Source organism: Trachemys scripta, chromosome 9, assembly GCF_013100865.1.
Source record: "Trachemys scripta elegans isolate TJP31775 chromosome 9, CAS_Tse_1.0, whole genome shotgun sequence".
In the NCBI taxonomy this organism is placed as follows: Eukaryota; Metazoa; Chordata; order Testudines; family Emydidae; genus Trachemys; species Trachemys scripta.
Genome location: NC_048306.1, coordinates 13,133,818 through 13,153,246, shown reverse-complemented (window position 1 = coordinate 13,153,246; position 19,429 = coordinate 13,133,818). Strand labels below are relative to the sequence as shown.

The following is a 19,429-nucleotide window of genomic DNA, read 5'->3' as shown; positions in this document are numbered from 1 at the left end:
GGGGGCGCAGGGGTGTGTGTGGCTGTTGCTTCAGACGCCGCCCCCAGCAGCTCCCATTGGCCACGAATGAGGAATCGCAGCCAATGGGAGCTGCTGGGGGCGGTGTCTGAAGCAACAGCCACACACACCCCTGCGCCTCTCCTTCCGCAGGTTCCGTCAGCTTCCCGGAGCAGCGTGGGGGCAGGGCAGGCAGGGAGCCCACCCTGCCCCCAGTGCGTGTTGAGCCAAAGTCCATCCCCCAAACCGCTCCTGCAGCTGAACCCCCTGCCGCACCCTGCACCCCTCCTGCACCCCAACCCCGTGCTGCACCCTGCACTCCTCCTGCACCCCAACCCCCTGCCCTGAGCCCCTGCCGCACCCTGACCCCCTGCCCTGAGCCCCCTGCTGCACCCCTCCTGCACCCCAACCCCCTGCCCTGAGCCCCCTGCCACACCCTGCACCCTGACCCCATGCCGCACCCCTCACCCCTCCTGCACCCCACACCCCAACTCCCTGCCCTGAGCCCCCGCCACACCCCTCCTGCACCCCCTGGGGGCAGGGAGGGGGCGGAGTTGGGGTGGGGATTTCAGGGAAGGGGTTGGAATGGGGGCAGGGAAGGAGTGGAAAGAGGCAGGGCAGGGGCTGGGCCTCATGGAAAGGGTGGAGTGGGGGCGGGGCCGAGGGCAGCGGGGGGGAGATGTCAGTAAATGCGGCCCTCGGGACAATGTACTAGTCCTCATGTGGCCCTCGTGGTCATTTGAGTTTGAGATCCCTGAACTAGACAATCCTTTCAGAAGGTATTTGTGGCAATGCTGGTCCAGGCAATAGGTTCAACTGATTCTTTGTTGTACAACTATTATTAGATAATTGTCTAGATAATACTTAGTCCTGCCCTCAGTGCAGGGGACTGGACTGACTGGTCCCTTCCAGTTCTATGATTCTACTACTGTTATTGTGCTATTTTATTCAGACAGTGGCAACTTCCAGCAGGGAGCTGCCTTTTCCTTGGGAAAATAACTCCTTATAATTGTTTTTAAAACATTTCCCTGTTGAATCTTCCGTTTGATTCAAACCCTACCTTAAAGGGACAATGTCCAGACATATTTAGGTCCAAACTGGGGTTTGGTGAAAACAAGCTTGTACAGAATCTTGGCCAACAGGGCTATTTCCATATTTTAAATGATTATTATTTCAGGGCCGCTTGCTTTTTCCTCTTGTCACTTAGATTGAAAGCTCTTAGGGACAGGGCCTGCCAGGTTATACCAAGCCTAACGCAATGGGGTTCTGGTCCAGGACTGAGGTTCTTCTGCATTATTGTTCAGTTAAATAAATGTTCCTCGGCCTCCTGGGAACCCAGACTTTGCAAAAATGTGCTAATGCACAAGAACCAGGAAATCAGGGCTGAGGTTTTCAAGGATGCTCAAGGAATTTGGATGCCCCAGTCCCACTAATTGTAATGGAAACCAGGTGTCCAAGTCCCCTAGGCAACTTTGGAAATCTTTGCCTAAGTGGAGTAGGAACTGACCAGTCTGTTCTCATTATGTGTGCCGAGTGAAATGCAGAGTAACTTAGACTAGTTGGGTTTAGTAATCAAAGGTGCTGATGATAAAATAAGTCATTATTTCTATGAATCCTGCAGACCCAACACAACTAGGAGTCAGTTGGATTCTATCTCACATCATTGTTTACATAGTCCTGGTCAGTTACATTGGTGCAATCTCACTGAAGTCTCTACAATTGCCCAGGTGTCACTGAGGCCCTGATTTGGCCTGCAGGATCTTTATTACTGGTGATGATGCACAGCAAGGAAAGAAACTAGCTTGAGTCTCAGATCCCCTCTTATATTTCTAGGGCTGGCAGTTAGAAGGGAAACATCGTTCTCCCTTATAAATGGAGGCTAGAAAAGATGAGCTTGGAACTCCAGGAGGCCATTTTACAATCACTTCTCAAAGCAGAACCACACTATAAATAAATGGTACAGTTAAAAAAAGATCTGATTCTGTGTGAAACCGAGGCTGGGGCAGCTGTTAGTTTTAGGACATTCTAAGGCAGCCCCAAAACTTAAAACAAGTTGGGCAAAGTTCCATTTTTCTGATGAATAACATACACTTCAGACAGGTGAGTAGAATAGGATTTACCTTTTTAATACTTACAAATCTGAGCAGTGATACATTAGAAAGGGGGATTAGGAACCGCACCCTTCTTTGTCTCTCTGGAGTGTCACTTCACCTTGTGCCCTCTGTACCTTTGTTTGTTTGTTGTTCTTATCTATGTACTCTTTCCATTTCTCAGAACAATGTGTCACCCGCTCCTCCTTCCTTTAGGAATCTGATCTAAGTTCCTTTCCTCTGCATGGAACCCACCTACACTAACTTCCGCCTAATCTGGCCCCCTTTCCCTCCCACCCAGAGCTCCGTTTATTAGTTTAAAATCTTCAAACCCCGGTGTAGAGAAGAGTGTTTCTAGCTTCCGTCCTTTCTCCACGTTCTGTCCATCCTTTGGGAGTGCCACAGCTACTTAAGCTGTACCTCCGCACTCCACCATTTTCTCTGTGCTCCACCACCGGAGTCAAATTGGGGAGTTAAGCTTTGATTTGACCCAGCAAATAGCTTCTAGGAAAAGAAATGTGCATGATACTTCTCAGGGCATTTTGAAGGCACAAGTAGTTTAGTGGCATTACCTGTTTTCTGTATTTTTCCTCCATGTTCTTCCTTAGCAGAGACATGTCATGAAAAGACGATTTTTGTTTTTGGAGTTTCAGCGGCTGCTTATTCCCCACCTGAAATCCAAATCCTCTGTGACATCTCAGTGAGTCACCGTGGAATGTGTAATCACACACTGCTAGCTGTCTGTCCAAGGCCCTCCGAGCACCCTGCAGACAACAATCACGCTAATCTTACACCCTCACTGTGAAGTAGGGACAGGGCATTATCCTCATTTGGAAAAGAGGAAACAGAGGCACAGAGTGGTGCCCTGACCAAAGTCACGTGAAAAGCCTTTTGCATAGCCAGAAATAGACGCCAAGTTCTTCATTCAGTCCTGTGCTTTAACCACAAGACTGCACTTCCTCTGCCACTCCATCCTATGACCTGTGCCTTTGGGCAGAGAGACACTGTAAGCAGCAACAGCAGAAGAACTAAAGGTAAACCCGCACCTCTTTCCATCCTGCTGTTCTCAGGAACTGCGCTGGAGCAGGCGGGGAAACAATGTAAACAAAGCAGTGGCACCTGCACATCCTGCTGCTCTGCTTATAGCACCATGCCCTGGCCAACTGTGCAAACCCTGAGTAAAGGGGCCTGTGCGGGGCACTTGCGGGAGGGCTGGGATTGGCAAGCTGCACTTCTGGGTCTCCATTCATGCTGGAGAGGTTCGGCAGCAGGAGAAATGTTACGGGAAGAGGCTTCTATTGGACAAGCAGAATAGTTACTGCAGGGCAAATCCTGCCCCCAGCTACGTGTGCACAATTGCTAAACAGTGGCCTGCCAGGGGAATGGTGCACAAATAGCTACGAGCAGGATCCAAGCCTGTGCAGGTTTGCAGACGCCCTAGCCAATGGCTCTTGAGTAATCTCAGTGCACCAGCTGCCATTGGTTAGTCCCGATTCATCAAGTCTCCTGTACCAACCCTTTGCCACCCCACTGCAGCCCCCTGCTCTCCTTCCCTGCTCCCCAGCCCCAGCCAAGCTGTTCTTTAAAACTAGTTCACAGGCAACATCAAACTGATTCTTAGCCACAAAGGACAATTAAAGGTCTTGGAAGAATGAAAGTGCCTGTCTGAACATGCTCCTGAAGGATGGCAGTCTGGTGAACACCTGGGTCCTCCGTTCAGCACCAGAGCCACCAGCCTCTCTGGACGACATGCAGTTGTTGTTGGTGTTCCACACACCAAGCTGGGCCAGTTCTTCCTCTAAAGCCCCTGACAGCTCCTTCATCTCCCTGGAGGCATCTGTTCTCAGGTACTGCCAGGCTTTGTGGCCGCTGTGGTCCCGCAGGCTTGTGTTGGCACCGTAGGCTCCCACCAACACCTTGATGACCATCTCGTGTCCCTGCAGGGCAGCCAGATGCAGGGGTGTCAGCCCACCGCTGGCTGTGGGGATGTTGACATCTGCACGGTAGCCCTTCTTCTCTGCACAGGTGATCACCTCGATCAGGGCCTCATGGCAGCCATGCTTGGCCAGCCAGTGGAGGGCAGTGAACCCTGTCACAAAATCTCTCCTGTTCAGCAGGGTGGGATCCATGTCTACCAACCTCACAATGCTCTCAGGGTCCCCCTGGGCCACAGTCAGCATCCACTCATGCTCGAGGGGGTCTAGGGCTAAGGACAAGTCCTCAGGGCTCTGTTCCAACCTCTGCTCCAGCTCTTGTTGCGTCCCCACAGCAGGGCTGCTGCTGCTGGCTATCTTCTGAGCAGTTGCAAGCCACATAGCTCCCTCGCCTCCACTGCTCTGCAGCAGAACCTCCTTCAGACCTCTCCGCCGTGCGCTGCCCCGGCCTATGGAGAGCCTGGCTGTGTCAGAGCTCACATCCCAGTTACCTGAACCTCTACTAACCCTGCCCATGCTCCTGATCAGGTCCCTCTTCTGTGACTGGCGGAGATTCACGTTCCCCACTGCTGCTGCTGCTGAGGATAATGATAATGCCTGGACTTTGGGGTTGGGCGCCCGGCTGTCAATAAGTGCCTCTGCTTGAGACTGGGAGGCCTCTGGCAACACATGTGGCTTAGTGCCCTTTGGTACCTCCAGACTCTCTTCCTTCTGCATCCTAGCCATGATGTCTCCTGCAGCCTTCACCATCCCCAAGATCTGCTCCTGTGGCTCCCCCAGAGGCATCTGTCTCCCTTTAAGGCATGGTCGAGGGTCTCTGTGCTGCTGGGGTGTGGAGAAATGGTTCCCTGTCCCGTTGAGACTCTGCCTCCGGTCTCCCCTCCTGAGCTCTCCGGCTGCAGAGCTTCCTGAGTCTGCCTTAGAAATGTTGCAAAGAGGAACCAGAATTTAGTTTCTGTGCTCGGGGGGAAGGCACTTGTTGTGAAATAAGTTACAGGCAGCAGCAGATTCTGGGCTGCAGGCAACACACCCTTCAGCTGATCACTGATTTTCAAAGACTTCACTGTCTGCCATTTATTTACCGAGGGACGCTAGAGCAATTTCCCCCCACTCCCAGCCCCTCCTCTCCAAACTACCTGCTCCCTGGTTCTTAATATTCAATAACTCCCCAGACGGAGGCTGTGTTTTCTCTCCTCTCCAGATTTTGGTGGCTTGTATGATAACATAGCTACATTACAACCCACTGTCCAGCTGGATCTGCAGATCCGGGACCCGTTTGACTTCCTCCTTCCTACACACAAATCAGTGATAACAGCAGCCAAAAAAAAAAAAGTTGCTCAGTCCATTCAAGCTGAAAGCAGGGAGTGACTTTTTCACTGGAACGGCTGCCACTTACCTTTCCAATTGCTCCTGTGCTGGGTGGGGAAATAGAGCTCCGGGTGGGCAGAATTCCCAACCTGCCTCTCGCTGGGCACCTTGAGGGCTGCTGCCAGCAACTGGGCCCCTCCTCCCGGGCCCGTGGGCTCTCGCCGCCTCTCCAGACACACCAGCCTGCTCCTCGCCGAGTTCCTTTGTGTGAAGGTTGCCACTGGTAAGCTTTGCTGCACAGTAAAAGCTGTGGCGGGACCTTTGTCCTCCTTTTCTACGGAGACAGATTAAGCTGCGGCATGTGACTTTTCATTTCTGCTGCAGGCCTGGCATTAACCTTGGCCTTTGGGGATGTAAAACCAAATGCACCCACTTCCCAGAGAACAGAAAAACACGCACTGCGAAGGCACAACTGTGAGCCCCAAAAGAAGAGTTGCAAGTAAAACCAGTTGGGCCAGGCACTTTAAGGATTCACCTCGAGCATAAACAGCTGGATGGTGCAATATCTCTGGAGTTAGCAATGCACAGGAATGAAAGTGAGAGACACCTGTGTTTGCGTGAGCTCGAGGTAACTGTAGTCAGAAGAAGCGAGGCTAATCTACAGGCTGAATATTCCTAGGAGGTGCTGAACAGCTGGTAAATGGGGATGTCCTCGTTTTCCATTGAAAGAGACTCTAAAGATCAGTGCGAGGCACGTACTTCCCCTCTTGTGGAAACTCCCTGTGATGAAGTGTGACGTGCTGTGTGTGTGAGAGAGACACAGAGAAAGATTGACTGACTGCCACCTGCGGGATGGAATCAGAACTGTTTGACTGTGTGTCATAGGCTCTATACTGCTAGCAGCTAATGGAGATTCTCCTAACTCAAGTCCTAGTGGTTTGTGCTTTTGGAGCAGCAGGACCTGAGTCCTATTCCTTCCGTTGCCTTGAAGTTCTGACTGGCCACTCTGTGCAGCAAAGCGACACCCCCAGCTATAAACACGCACACGCAAAAAGATCACAGGAAACACAGAGGGCTGCAGCTCCCATTTTAAGTCGCCCAGCAATCCAAAATGTATAATCGCTGGGGGATAGTTAATTTGCCTCCTTATTAAGCAGACCTTGAATGTGGCCAACAGTGTCCCATTGACAATAACCTCTCATTCTCCCCAAGGGGCTAGAAGTCCAGCAGTCACGCAAGCTCCGGAGAGCTGTCACTGCCCCTTTTAATTCCAGATTAACACAGAGCTGGATCTACACCATCAGCAGTGTCAGGTGCCGGATCGTGACTCAGAGCCTGCCATACACAATGAGACCAGGCTGTGGCACACTCATGCTGCTCTCAGACAGTCCAGGAATCAGCTGACTTACTCTCCAGTGCCCCAGTGAAATCATGGCCAAGCCTAATGAATAAGCCCTTTTTGGGTCCCTCCTTCTATTGGCCTTTACTTCTAGTTCTCAAAAACGTCGCTGCTGTAAAGCAGTTGGTAAAGTGCACGCTTCCCCACACGTTGCCCCAACGCTGTGTCTCGACCCTGATAAGGAGGGACAGCCTGGGATGAGTCCAGCCCTGCACATCTACTGAGACTGCAGATGGGGGGGGGGGCCCAATAACGGTACTGGAGGTTTTGTGTTAGAGACACATGTCTGCTGGGAAATGAACCAAACTCACTTCACGGAGGCTGCCAAACAGCCATTGTAGCTGTTGTTATTAGAACTTACTTGTGCTGTGATAGCGTGTAGGAGCCCCTTGGGCTAGGTACTGTACAAACACAGGCAAAAGGATGGTCTGTAACAGGGCAGTCTGCCCCTTTAAGGGTCAGATGGGCTAGGGAGTAGCCAGCCCTGTTCTGAGGAGGAGCCCAACAGGCAGTTGCTTGGATTCACCCACCCCAGCTGGACAGCAGCAAGTGACTGGGTCTGATGAGTCCCAGCTAGGGAATATAAATGAAGGCCCCAACTCTGGGTTGGTGCTTGAGCCTGGGAGAGGGCTGGGAGTTGTCAGAGGCAAAGGAGGAAGAAGACAGCGATGGTGACAACGTGAGTACCAGCAGGCCCTCGGCTAAGGAAAATCCTGCCCATGGAGCTGCTGGAGTCCAGAGAGGCTTGGCTGGGAACAGGACTACTACTTTGTTATTGGTCCCTGGTTCCTTTTTGGTGCTGGGGAGTAAGCAAGGCTGTGAGGTAAGGGTTACCCACACTGAACCAGGGCAATAATCAGATCCACCACGCCTCCAAAGGGCTTCCAATTGGAGAGGGAAAGGCTCCCTCCTAACCTGGCCTGGGTTTGAATCTCTTAGTCAAGCTTGACTGTCAGAGACTCTGTATTTCTCTTTTGGTGGTGGGGAGGAGGGTTTGCAGAGAAACTTGCTCAAGGAGGGAGCGGCACACAGCAGAAGAGTTTAGGGTTGCCAGGCATCCGCTTTTTGACTGGAACGTCCAGTCAAAAAAGGACCCTCGTGGCTCCGGTTGGCAGCGCAGCGGGGGCCCAGGCTAAGGCAGGCTGCCTGCCTGCCGTGGCTCCTGGAAGCAGCCACCAGGTCCCTGCAGCCCCTAGACACATGGGCGGCCGGGGAGGGTCTCTGGTCCGCACGCTGCCCTCGCCCCTAGTGCCGGCTCTGCAGCTCCCATTGACTGGGAACAATGACCAATGGGAGTGCAGGGGCAGCACCTGCAGATGCGAGGGCAGCGCACGGAGCCTCCCTGACCACCCATGCGCCCAGGGGCCGCAGAGACCTAGTGGCCACTTCCTGGGAGCCGCAATAAGTGCTGCCAGGACCTGCACCCCCTCCCAATCCCCTGCCCCAGCCTGGAGTCCTCACCAGCACTCAAACTCTCTCCTGGAGCCTGCACCCGACAATCCCCCGCCCCAGCCCATAGCCTGCTCCTACATTCTAAACCCATCATCCCCAACCCCACTCCAGATCCCTCACCCTCTCCTGTACCCCAACCTCCTGCCCCAGCCTGGAGCCCTCTCCTGTACCCCAAACCCCTCAGCCCCACCCCAGAGCCTGTTCTTCCAGCCAGAGCCCACCCCAACCCCCTGCCCCAGCCTGGAGCCCTCTCCACACCCTGAACCCCTCATTTCTGGCCCCACCCAGAGCCCATACCCCCCTACATACCCCAACCCCCAGCCCGGTTAAAGTGGGTGGGGGAGAGCAAGCGACAGAGGGAGGGGGGATGGAGTGAGCGAGGGGCGGGGCCTCAGAGAAGAGGCGGGACTGTGGGTGGGGCAGAGGTGTTCGGTTTTGTGCGATTAGAAAGTTGGCAACCCTAGAAGAGCTGCGAGCCAGGCCACCTGCTATTTGATTTGCTTTTCGTTCCTTCAAAGACGGTGCCTCGCCTTTGGTAAGAGATCAGCTGGCAAGCGGGAAATGAGCAGAACAACACAGAGTGGCCTCCCAAGGGACTTTATCCTTCAGTGACTGCTGAGAGCCCCACAACTCACACACGGGCCTGCATTGCTAAGAGCGTCTCTGGACCAAAGCCTGCTTCCTGCTCGGCGCAGGGCGTTATGTGAATCCTCTGGTCCCCACCCCACAGCATGGGCCAGATACCTCACTACTGCTACTGCAGCCTTAAGGCTGGGGCAGTTACTGCTGTTGCTTCCTAATTCTCAGCTCTTCTGAGGCTTTTCCATGCTGCTGTAGCAGACCCCTGGAAGAGGTACTCCCCAGACCAGGCAGAACAGGTCTAAGGACTCTGTGCTAGCCCTACCGTCCGTCCCTGACAAGGGGGTCATGGCAAGGCTGTGGGCAGGAAAGGGGGTATGGCTGGAGTGCACTGAGCTAAAAGGGAGCCATAGGAAGCCGAGGGTAACTTAGTGCAGTCTTAAGGCTGCTCTAACGTACACCATGGGCCCCTAGCAGCTCCACAATACAGACAGTACAAAGGCAGCTTAAAGCCACTGTCCCAAGGACAGGAACAGAGGTCCTTAGAATTGGGATCTAAAACAGGCCCTGGCTGCTGCTGTCACTTCTTTTAGATCCAGTAAGTAGTTCCCCCAAAAGCCAGGCTATTTGAATTAGTTATTTGACACCGAGCCAAGCTGCACGCCCCAGAACACACACAGCCCTGCCATTGAAGACACTGGTAGGTATGTGCCTGTAAACCATGACAGAAAACATTGGCACACAAGGAGTGACCGATAATGAGCCCTTCTTTTGCCTTCTGTTTTCCTCTGACTCTTATTGGGCAGAGAGCACTGCGCTAACTGAGAGCGTGTGCTGTCATCTGGCTGATGACTTTGGCCTGTGGGTTTTAATCTCTGGCCTCTGGAGCATCATGACGTAAATGACAATATGTGCTCTAGACAGAAGAGGTCAAAAATATCGGGGCATTACGAGCAGATGAGTATCTTTCCTGTGCCATTAGGAAAACCTCTCTCATAAGAGGTAAGGGAACTGCAGGCAGCTGATCGCGTGCTGCACATGCAGGGGATGTCCGACAGCTAGTAGCAGAGGGAAATACAGCAAATCATCTTGTATTAGACACTGAGATCAGCATAGCTGGAGGGAACTCAATGCTTCCCAATGGAGCAGGGTGTTTTCAAAACGAATCCGCTGATGAGCTTGCTGGGTCCCATAGGCTGCTCCAGTGACTCTCAAGTCCTGCTGCACCGCCCGATCAGTCTGTTGTGGCCAGCAGTATAACAGCCATTCGAGATCTCTCCTGTGCGTCAGCGACTCCATTTGTGCACGTCTGTTTGTCCCTTATGGGACACGCTCTGCTCTGCTCTGCCATGTGGTGTGGAGCAAAAAGGGGTGGGAAAGCTCAAAAGGGGGGGAACTGCACCATCTGTGACCCTGGGCCCTGGAGAAGTCCCTCCACATGACCCCAATGCAGTAGGGTTTGCATTGCTGTTCATTTGCCTCCATAATATCCACCCACCTGCCCACACACACCTGCCAAGGTCATAATATTTGAAAAATCAGAAGAGGAAATAATTACTCTGGTGAGGCTGCTAACATTAAACTTTGATGTTTTTAGGAAAGGACAGGAGTATTTCCATCCATCGTTGTTCCACTTAGAAATAGTGTAGAAATAGTCCAGCCGCGTTGGAATGCCAAGTGGTGGTAACATGCACACGCAGGGAATGTGTGCTGACTTTTATTCCCCGGGGCATTGCTGTAGCCATGGTGAGATCAGCAGAGTAGACATGAGAGGTCGCTCTTGCTGCTCGGTGTTGCTTGAAGTAAATATGGTTAATGCATTTGGTAGCGGGACTAGTGGCTGATTCAGTCAGCACAGTAGAGAGGCTTCCTTTGTATGCAGATTTGCTATGCTGTGAGGGCCCAATCCTAGCTGTATGGGGAGCTCAGGATTTGGACCACACTGACTCATCCAGTTTGAACTGTCCTGTCAGCCTCTCTTGGTTGCAAACTCCTTAGAGCAGACGCGGAGTTTTCCTCTGTATTTTGTACAGAGCTGAGCATGCTCAAGGTGCTTAACAAATAACGAGGATCACCACAATAACTACACTGGCTGTTAAAGGGCGCACTCTTGCTCCCACTGAAGTCAATGGAAGTTTTGCCCTTTACCTCCATGGGAGCAGCGACCAGCCAAAATTCCCTCGTCTCTGAAATGTCACCGCTCCTGGTTTTTCCCCCATAGGTCTCTATTGTTAATTACGTATTAAGTGCTCCTCCTCTCAGGAAGGCTTTGATTTGCCCTGCTTTCCAGCAACCTTCCTTCACCCCTCCCCATCTCCTTGATCATCTCATTTCTCCTCCTCTTTCTTTTTCTGTGCTACAAAAAGGGCATTGAAGGGTGGCTGTACTTTATATTAGAGTTAATTCAGCCAGTTACCCTTTTTACTTTAGGTTACATCTCTAATACAATCTCACGGGTTAACATTCCTTAAAATCCTAAATTTAAAAAATGTAAGACTGTTTGACTCGCCTTTTCAGATGGCTGCCCAACCCCAGAGCAAGGACATCTATGTGACCTGTCACTTGTGCCAACGGGATCAGATCTGGGGAAGGAATCTGCTGCATACAGAAAACACACTAACTTCTATACAGCACATACTGCACCGACAGGCAGGTAAATGTGATTGTGGGAGACTGCAGGAGGCAAGCAAGTGTAATGCAACTTGAAGAATTACAACCAATTCTGATCAAAACTCCTCAAGGGTTTGTCCTGGGGAGAATTGCCTCTTAGCCGCTGTTTGACTCACAGGCTGCTGGACTGAATTAACAACATGAGCCGTTTTCTTTGGCAGCTGGGCACACACTAAAGAAATTGGTAAAAAAAGAGGGTTTGTATGTGGAATATTGAACTTGGAACCCAACAGAGATTGGGCAGCTGAGAAAGCCGTTTTGCAGAATAAGTTTAAACCACAGCAGCTCCAAAGACAATTAAACAAGGAACCAGACTTTGCGCAGACTGAAGCGAAATAGTGCCCATCCTGCGAATGCTGGAGCACAGTGAACAATGTACGGTGGGGCTGTAAAGTACTTCAGAAAGGTGGTACCCTGCCACCAATCTGATTCCATTGAGGGAAGCCATCCTTCTTACAGACAACCTCAACTATGTATTATGGTTGGGCCATACTGTGTACCCATTTTAGAGGCTATGTGGGGAAGCCTGGATCATGTCAGGAAGCCAAAGCTAGTGAAGATTAAAACATAAATATCCATTGGTTTCCTCTTATGGAGCTGTGTGGTTTAGTCAGTGGCCTCTGGTGGTTAGAGAGGACACAGGGAATCAAGAAAATGGCAGCTGCTTGTGACAGGGCCGGCTCCAGGCACAGCTGAGCAAGCTGGTGCTTGGGGCGGCAGATTGTTCGAGGTGGCATTCTGCCCAATCCTAGGGCGGCACGGCCACTTTTTTTTGTTTTTGTTCTTGTTCCGCTCTGGCCGCCCTGTAGGGGGCAGCGGCGCGGAGAACCAGAGCGCCCTGCAGGGCAGTCCTCTTCCTTCCCTCCCCACCGACCAGAGCAGAGCCCTCGCAGTAGGCAGCAGGAGGCGGCGCAGCGGGAGGGGCCGCATGGCAGCGCCCCTGCTGTAGCCCTGGCCGCCCCCTTCTCTCTCTCTCCTGCCCGCTCCCTCCCCCTCAACCCCCCCCCCCAGCCGGTCCCCCTGCACCCGCACTCCGGCCGTGCCGCAGGGGTTGTTGTTGTGTGTGTGTTTTGTTTTGTTTTTTTTGCTTGGGGCGGCCAAAAAGCCAGAGCCGGCCCTGGCTGGTGACTCTGAGCTGGAGCGGTTTACCTCAGAGAATGGGCCAGGTATTCCATGCCTGTTGAGATCCACTGCTATGGTGGGCCCAGTCTCTAGTTCTTTACTCAAACAAGACTTTCATTGGCTTCAAAGGGAGTTTAGCCTTCAGTGAGGATGGGAGTTTATCTCCCTCTGGTGTTGTCAGAGAAAGCCCTTTCCATTAGGAAGTCTAAATAGTTCTATTTCCTTAGAGCAGCAAATTTGCATAATCATTAAATAGAGATCCCAGTCAGAGATATGACACTGACATAATGGACAGAGGGACCCAAAGAGGAAGAGAAATGAGTGATACACAGAACTTCACTTCCCAGAAACTCATTCTTGTTTCTGGTCATCTCATTACTATCTGCAAAATATTACCCCAGAACTGTGAATGGTTTGATTCCATGCTATGCCGACAACTTCCCAGCAGAATGTGAGCTGGGAAAGCTGAATGGGTAGAGAAAGATGGTAAAAACTCAATGTGATCTCTGCAAGATCATCAAACTAACAAGCTTCCTCTGGGGCCACATGAATATTAAATCATATTTGCACATGGTTAATTGTCTCTATATACTTTAAATCCCAGGAAGCTGTTTACTCTGCATGTGAATTCTGGGTCTGCTCCTCCTCTCATACCAGCATAATTCCAGTGACATCCACTGAATAACTCCTGATTTATACTGGTGTCTGCAGGGAGATGAGACTGGGACACAATCCTGTGAGGTGCTGAATGCCTCCTGGTTTATTCCGCTTTATTCATAGATTATAAAACCAGAAGGGGCCATTGTGATAATCTGATCTCCTGCCTAACACAGTCCACAGCACTTCCCTGAATTAATTCCTGTTTGAACTACAACATCTCTCTTAGAAAAACATCCAATCTTGATGTCAAAGTTTCCAGGGACGGAGACTGGCACAGCCCGCGGTGGGTTGTACCAGTGGTTAATCAGCTGCATTATTATAAATTTACACCTCCGTTCCAGTCTGAATTTGTTTAGCTTCAACTTCCAGCCATTGGACCTCATGATACCTTTGTCTGCTGTTGCACAGTTCTTTAGCGGTCATTGATTTTTTTTATTGATTTCCAATTAATTACTCATGTAAAGAGCTGTGGATTGTAGGGGTCTAGTCCCAAAATAAAGATTATCCAGTTCTGTATCTGGTTGAGAACCCAATGTGCACAACAAAGACATACTGAGGGCAAAGCAAAACTTTAAGCAATTTTATTAGCACAATTAGTGAAGACACAAATGCTCCAAGCCACATAAAATGATAGCAGTAATATAGTATGAAGCTAATTTTTGTACCATTCCTTATGTCTACTGACACCCTTTCTTGGGGAGCTGATGGTAAGAGGCAAAGGTCCTGCTCTGGCTCTAGCTTGCCAAAACGGTCCAGTGGTACAGATCTCTCCTTTCATGGTTGTCTGCCTATTAAAGGGGCTACGGGCTGTCATGAATATTTATACAAATACCCAGCCTCCTTTGTCCATATCTAACTTCCTCACCTTAATAATGTTGCAGTATCCTTATGATACAGATTAGTATATTAATAGTCTTGACCTATTATCATACATGCATCAATTCATTGCCAAGGCAAGTTTATAGTTAAGCATCTGCCAACATTTCTGTCCTAAAATATCCAAGTCTAGTATCAGTTCAATGTTCCTGATATCATTTTGTACACACTTCCCTTCCCTGCCTTCCCAAGCACAATGTTCCCAGTACCCCAAAACTCAGGGGCACTGTTGGGCCACTTATTTATGCTAAAGTTCAGAGGCCTCAAAGCCTTATGCTAACTGCTTAAACTAATGCCTTACAGGTTGTAGGCCTGTAGGTTTCTTATGTGACTGTTAAATGAAATGCTAAGCTAGTTCTATAGCATGGGTAGCCTACGGCAACCGATGGCACGTGAGCTGATTTTCAGTGGCACTCACACTGCCCGGGTCCTGGCCACCAGTCCAGGGGGCTCTGCATTTTCATTTAATTTTAACTGAAGCGTCTTAAACATTTTAAAAACCTTATTTACTTTACATACAACAATAGTTTAGTTATATATTATAGACTTAAAGAAAGAGGCCTTCTAAAAACATTAAAATGTATTACGTGAAACCTTAAATCAGAGTGAATAAATGAAGACTCGGCACACCACTTCTGAAAGGTTGCCAGCCCCTGCTCTATAGGCTACACTGAAGAGCCTTCTTATTAAACTTCTGTCCCTCTTATAGGTAGTTATAGCCTGTGATCAAGTTACCCTTTAACCTTCCTTCTAATAAGCTAAATAAATTGAACTCCTTTAGTCTTTCAGTATAAGGCATGTTTTCTAATCCTCTAATCATTCTTGTGGTTCTTCTGACTCTTGTGTATATGGCTATCACTAGAAATGCACCTGTTCACTAATGATTCCCCATTCACAATTACATTTTGAGACCTGTCTGTTAGCTAGTTTTCAATCCATTTAATATATACCTTGTTGATTTTGTATCATTCTATTTTTTTAATCAAAATGTCACATGATACTAAGGCAGAAAGCTAAGTATGTTACATCAACACTATGACCTTTATCAACCACACATGTAATCTCATCAAAAAGAAATCAAGTTAGTTTGGCAGATCTATTTTCCATAAACCCATCAACACTGATGGTCCAGAGAGCTCCTTGGCCTGGTCTTTTAAAACTCTCAGATGCAAGTTAGCTGGATCTGCTGATTTAACAATGTCTGACTCTAGCAGTGGCTGTTTAACATCCTCCTGAGTTACTGTTGGAATGGAAAAAGCAACAGAGGGTCCTGTGGCACCTTTGAGACTAACAGAAGTATTGGGAGCATAAGCTTTCGTGGGTAAGAACCTCACTTCTTCAGATGCAAGACGTTGGAAGATGTTGGAATGGAAAGTATTTCATCAACATAAGATAAGAATACATCATCTGACTTTTCCAGAAATACAAAACAGAAATATTTATTGAACACTTCTGCCTTTTCTGCATTATTGATAATCTTTTGGTTTTTGTTTTTTTGGTTTTTTTTTAAGCCAGTGTAGCCTTCTGTCTCAGTTGTGGAATTGTGGCTTTTTGAGCACCTAGTAAAATATTCTTAAATAGTTTCCAATTAGCATTCACATTTTTTCTATTTAAATTTTCTCCCAGATGATTTGGCTCATAATTGTTTTCAGCTTTGTGAATCTGGCTCTTTGTAAAATACCAATTATATAGCTATTACTGGTTTGGGCTTTATTCTGTTTCCACATTACAAACATAACCAAGTCATGATCACTTGCACCAAAGTAACCACTAATTTTTAGTTCTGTGATAAAGATGAATTAATCTGTCAAGATGAGGTCTAATATAGAATTCTTCTGTTGAATGCAACACTTTTTGAATTAGGAAATTGTCATCTATAATTTTTAGAAATCCTGAGCATGCTTTAGTACTGGCAGCATGAGACCTGCAGCTTATATCACTCGGACTGATAAATATGAAGGACCAAATCCTTTCTTCGGATAAACATGCCCATAGAAGTCAATAAAAGTTGTGCTCTTAAGAATTTGGCCCATAGAATTTACTGAGATGGAAAAGGTCTATTTGGTTATAGAGGAACTATTGCCAATTTACATTAATGAGGTCTCTGCACTGTTTTAATGGATATTGGATCAGGCCCTTAGTCCATCCCCCACAGGGACCGAATGCTTTGTCCTCGCTGGTTTTGTGATACACTTCATGAGACATGGAAGTAAATAGCAAAACTGCTACTCATTAGACTGGGGGAAATAAAAGACTTTTCAGATATCCACTAAAAAGCCAGGCACGTTTTGCTTTTTCAATCTGATTAATTAGAAATGTGGCAAGTGCTTAAATATAAAGTTATGAGATGCAAAACTGGTTGGAAAACCATTCCCGGAGAGTAGTATTCAGTGGTTCACAGTCATGCTGGAAGGGCATAACGAGTGGGGTCCCGTAGGGATCAGTTCTGGTTCTGTTCAGTATCTTCATCAAAGATTTAGATAATGGCATAGAGCACATGTGTCAAACTCAAGGCCCGCGGGCCACATCCGGCCCGCCATACAATTATATCCGGCCCGCGAAATCGTTTTATATATCTGTTTTTAATGGCCCTGTGATATGACGCCCCAATAACACACACTACAAATCCCATGATGCAGTGCAATTGCCGCCAACGGCAAGCCGCGGTTCAAGTTCGCGGTCTGTTGATGTATACAACGCTAATATCAAATCAAAGCTAGACCCCAACAATGGCCAAGAGAAAAATTGATTCTGAAAACCGAGGCTTTCAAAGCCGGTGGGAGAATGAGTATATGTTTACTGAAATTGCAGGTAAACCAGTGTGTCTCCTTTGCGGGAGTAATATCGCTGTAATGAAGGAGTATAACCTAAGACGGCACTACGAGACGAAACATGAGAACAAATTCAAAAACCTGAGCTACAAAAGGTAGAGGAGTTGAAGAAGAATTTGACATCCCAGCAGACGTTTTTCACCAAAGCAAAATCACAAAGTGAAGCTGCTGTGAAAGCAAGTTTCATTGTGGCTGAAGAGATCGCCAAATCAGGACGGCCGTTTACCGAGGGGGAATTCGTAAAGAATTGTATGATGAAAGTGTGCGACGTCCTTTGTCCAGATAAAACGCGAGCGTTTGCAAATGTAAGCCTCAGCAGAAACACTGTTGCTAATCGGGTTTGTGAGATGGCGACTGATTTGAAAACACAGTTGATTGAAAGAGCAAAAGATTTTGTTGCATACTCCCTTGCCGTGGATGAAACTACTGACGCGACTGACACTGCACAGCTGGCGATATTTATCCGTGGTGTGGATTCCAATTTGTGCGTAACAGAGGAAATACTGGACATTAAATCGATGCACGGGACAACGAAAGGAGAAGACATCTTTGGAAATGTATTTCAAAGTGTAACCGACATGAAACTGCCGTGGGAAAAACTCGTTGGACTTACAACAGATGGCGCACCTGCTATGTGTGGTGAAAAAAATGGACTGGTGGGAAGGATGCGCTCAAAGATGCGGGAGGAGAACTGTGCCGGTGAGTTGACAGTGTATCACTGCATCATACACCAGGAATCGCTGAGTGCTAAAGTCCTAAAAATGGATCATGTGATGAACACTGTAACACAAACCGTCAACTTTATCAGAGCCCACGGTTTAAATCACCGCCAATTCCAGTCTTTTCTGCGGGAAATAGATAGCGAGTTTGGCGATATGCCATATCATACGGAGGTCCGGTGGCTAAGTCGGGGAAAAGTTCTCAAAAGACACTTTGAGCTGCGAGAGGAAATCTGCCAGTTCATGGACAGTAAGGGGAAAGACTGCACAGTTCTGCGGGATGAAAAGTGGAAATGTGAGTTGGCGTTCCTGGCTGACATAACGTCGCATCTTAGCGCTTTAAACCTTCAACTCCAGGGACGGGAGCACATAATAACCGATATGCATGATGCAGTGAAGGCATTTCAAGTGAAGCTGCGCTTATGGGAGACACAAATGCACCAATGCAACCTGTCTCACTTTCCCTGTTGCCAAGTAATACGGAACCAAGAAAGTGCCACAGTTTTCCCAAATGCCACCTTTGCTGAAAAACTCAGCGCGCTGCGCACTGAGTTCGCACGGCGCTTCAGTGACTTTGAGGCACAGAAAAGTAACTTCGAGCTGCTTCGCAACCCATTTGCAGTCGATGTGGAAACCGCACCTGTAGAAATGCAGATGGAGCTGATAGAACTGCAATGTAACGGAACACTGAAGGCAAAGTACGACACTGCGGGGCCAGCACAGTTCACTCGCTTCATTCCTGAAGCGATGCCGCAGCTCCGCCAATATGCGGCTCGAATCCTGTCCATGTTTGGCAGCACATATCTGTGCGAGCAGCTGTTCTCTGTGATGAAAATTAACAAAACGTCACACAGGAGTCGCCTCACTGATGAACACCTGCAATCGATCCTGAGAATCTTCACAACACAGAACCTAACCCCAAACATAAACGAACTTGTTGCAAAGAAAAGACTCCAAGTATCAGGCTCTGACTAAATAGGACAAGAAAATGGAATGTTATGATTTGTTATGATTATACTTTTGCTTTAAATTCAATTTTTTATTTATATTTTCAGATTTTTTAATATTCCAGCATGTACAGATTTTGAATGTATTGTATTGACAGGATATTTTTTTATGAAGAGCAAAATATTTTAAGTTGAAATGTATTTATTTTGGAATGATATCCTGTATTTTGGTTCATATTAATGGTTAAAAAACATAAATATTTAGTCTGTTAAATAAATGGTTATACTGTTCGGCCCGCGAGTTTTGAGTTTTGGCCCCCTGTGCAATTGAGTTTGACACCCCTGGCATAGAGAGACACCAAGCTGGGAGGGGTTGCAAGTGCTTTGAAAGATAGAATTAAAATTCAAAATGATCTGGACAAACTGGAGAAATGGTCTGAAGTAAATAGGATGAAATTTAATAAAGACAAATGCAAAGTACTCCACTTAGGAAGGAACAATCAGTTGCACACATACAAAATGGGAAATGACTGCCTAGGAAGGAGTGCTGCAAAAAGGGATTTGTGGATCATAGTGGACCACAAACTAAATATGAGTCAACAGTGTAACTCTGTTGCAAAAAAAGCGAACATCATTCTGGGATGTATTAGCAGGAGTGTTGAAGCAAGACATGAGAAGTAATTCTTCCGCTGTACTCCATGCTGATTAGGCCTCAACTGGAGTATTGTGTCCAATTCTGGGTGCCACATTTCAGGAAGGATGTGGACAAATTTGAGAGAATCCAGAGAAGAGCAACAAAAACGATTAAAGGTCTAGAAAACATGAGCTATGAGGGAAGATTGAAA

General features: G+C 48.3%; 1 protein-coding gene and 1 pseudogene across 2 annotated transcripts; one reads left to right on the top strand and one right to left on the bottom strand.

Annotated features, from left to right (window-relative positions):
* Nucleotides 1–2,098: 2,098 nt before the first annotated feature.
* SOWAHD (sosondowah ankyrin repeat domain family member D) lies at nucleotides 2,099–6,045 on the bottom strand. Of its 2 annotated transcripts, none has more exons than XM_034782592.1 (2): nucleotides 5,418–6,045; nucleotides 2,099–4,939 (listed from the first exon to the last, which is right to left on the bottom strand). In XM_034782592.1, the coding sequence occupies exon 2, from the start codon at nucleotides 4,805–4,807 to the stop codon at nucleotides 3,722–3,724; it is 1,086 nt and encodes a 361-aa protein (XP_034638483.1). In that variant the 5' UTR covers nucleotides 4,808–4,939; nucleotides 5,418–6,045; the 3' UTR covers nucleotides 2,099–3,721. The 2 variants fall into 2 exon arrangements, with proteins under 2 accessions (XP_034638483.1, XP_034638484.1); XM_034782593.1 differs by having other exon boundaries at nucleotides 2,099–4,935.
* A 10,537-nt stretch (nucleotides 6,046–16,582) lies between these two features.
* Nucleotides 16,583–18,885, top strand: LOC117883309 (annotated as a pseudogene).
* Nucleotides 18,886–19,429: the final 544 nt, after the last annotated feature.

Bases quoted from the DNA above. Each gene is read 5' to 3' on its own strand.
- SOWAHD (XM_034782592.1), bottom strand. From the start codon at position 4,807: ATGCCTCTGGGGGAGCCACAGGAGCAGATCTTGGGGATGGTGAAGGCT.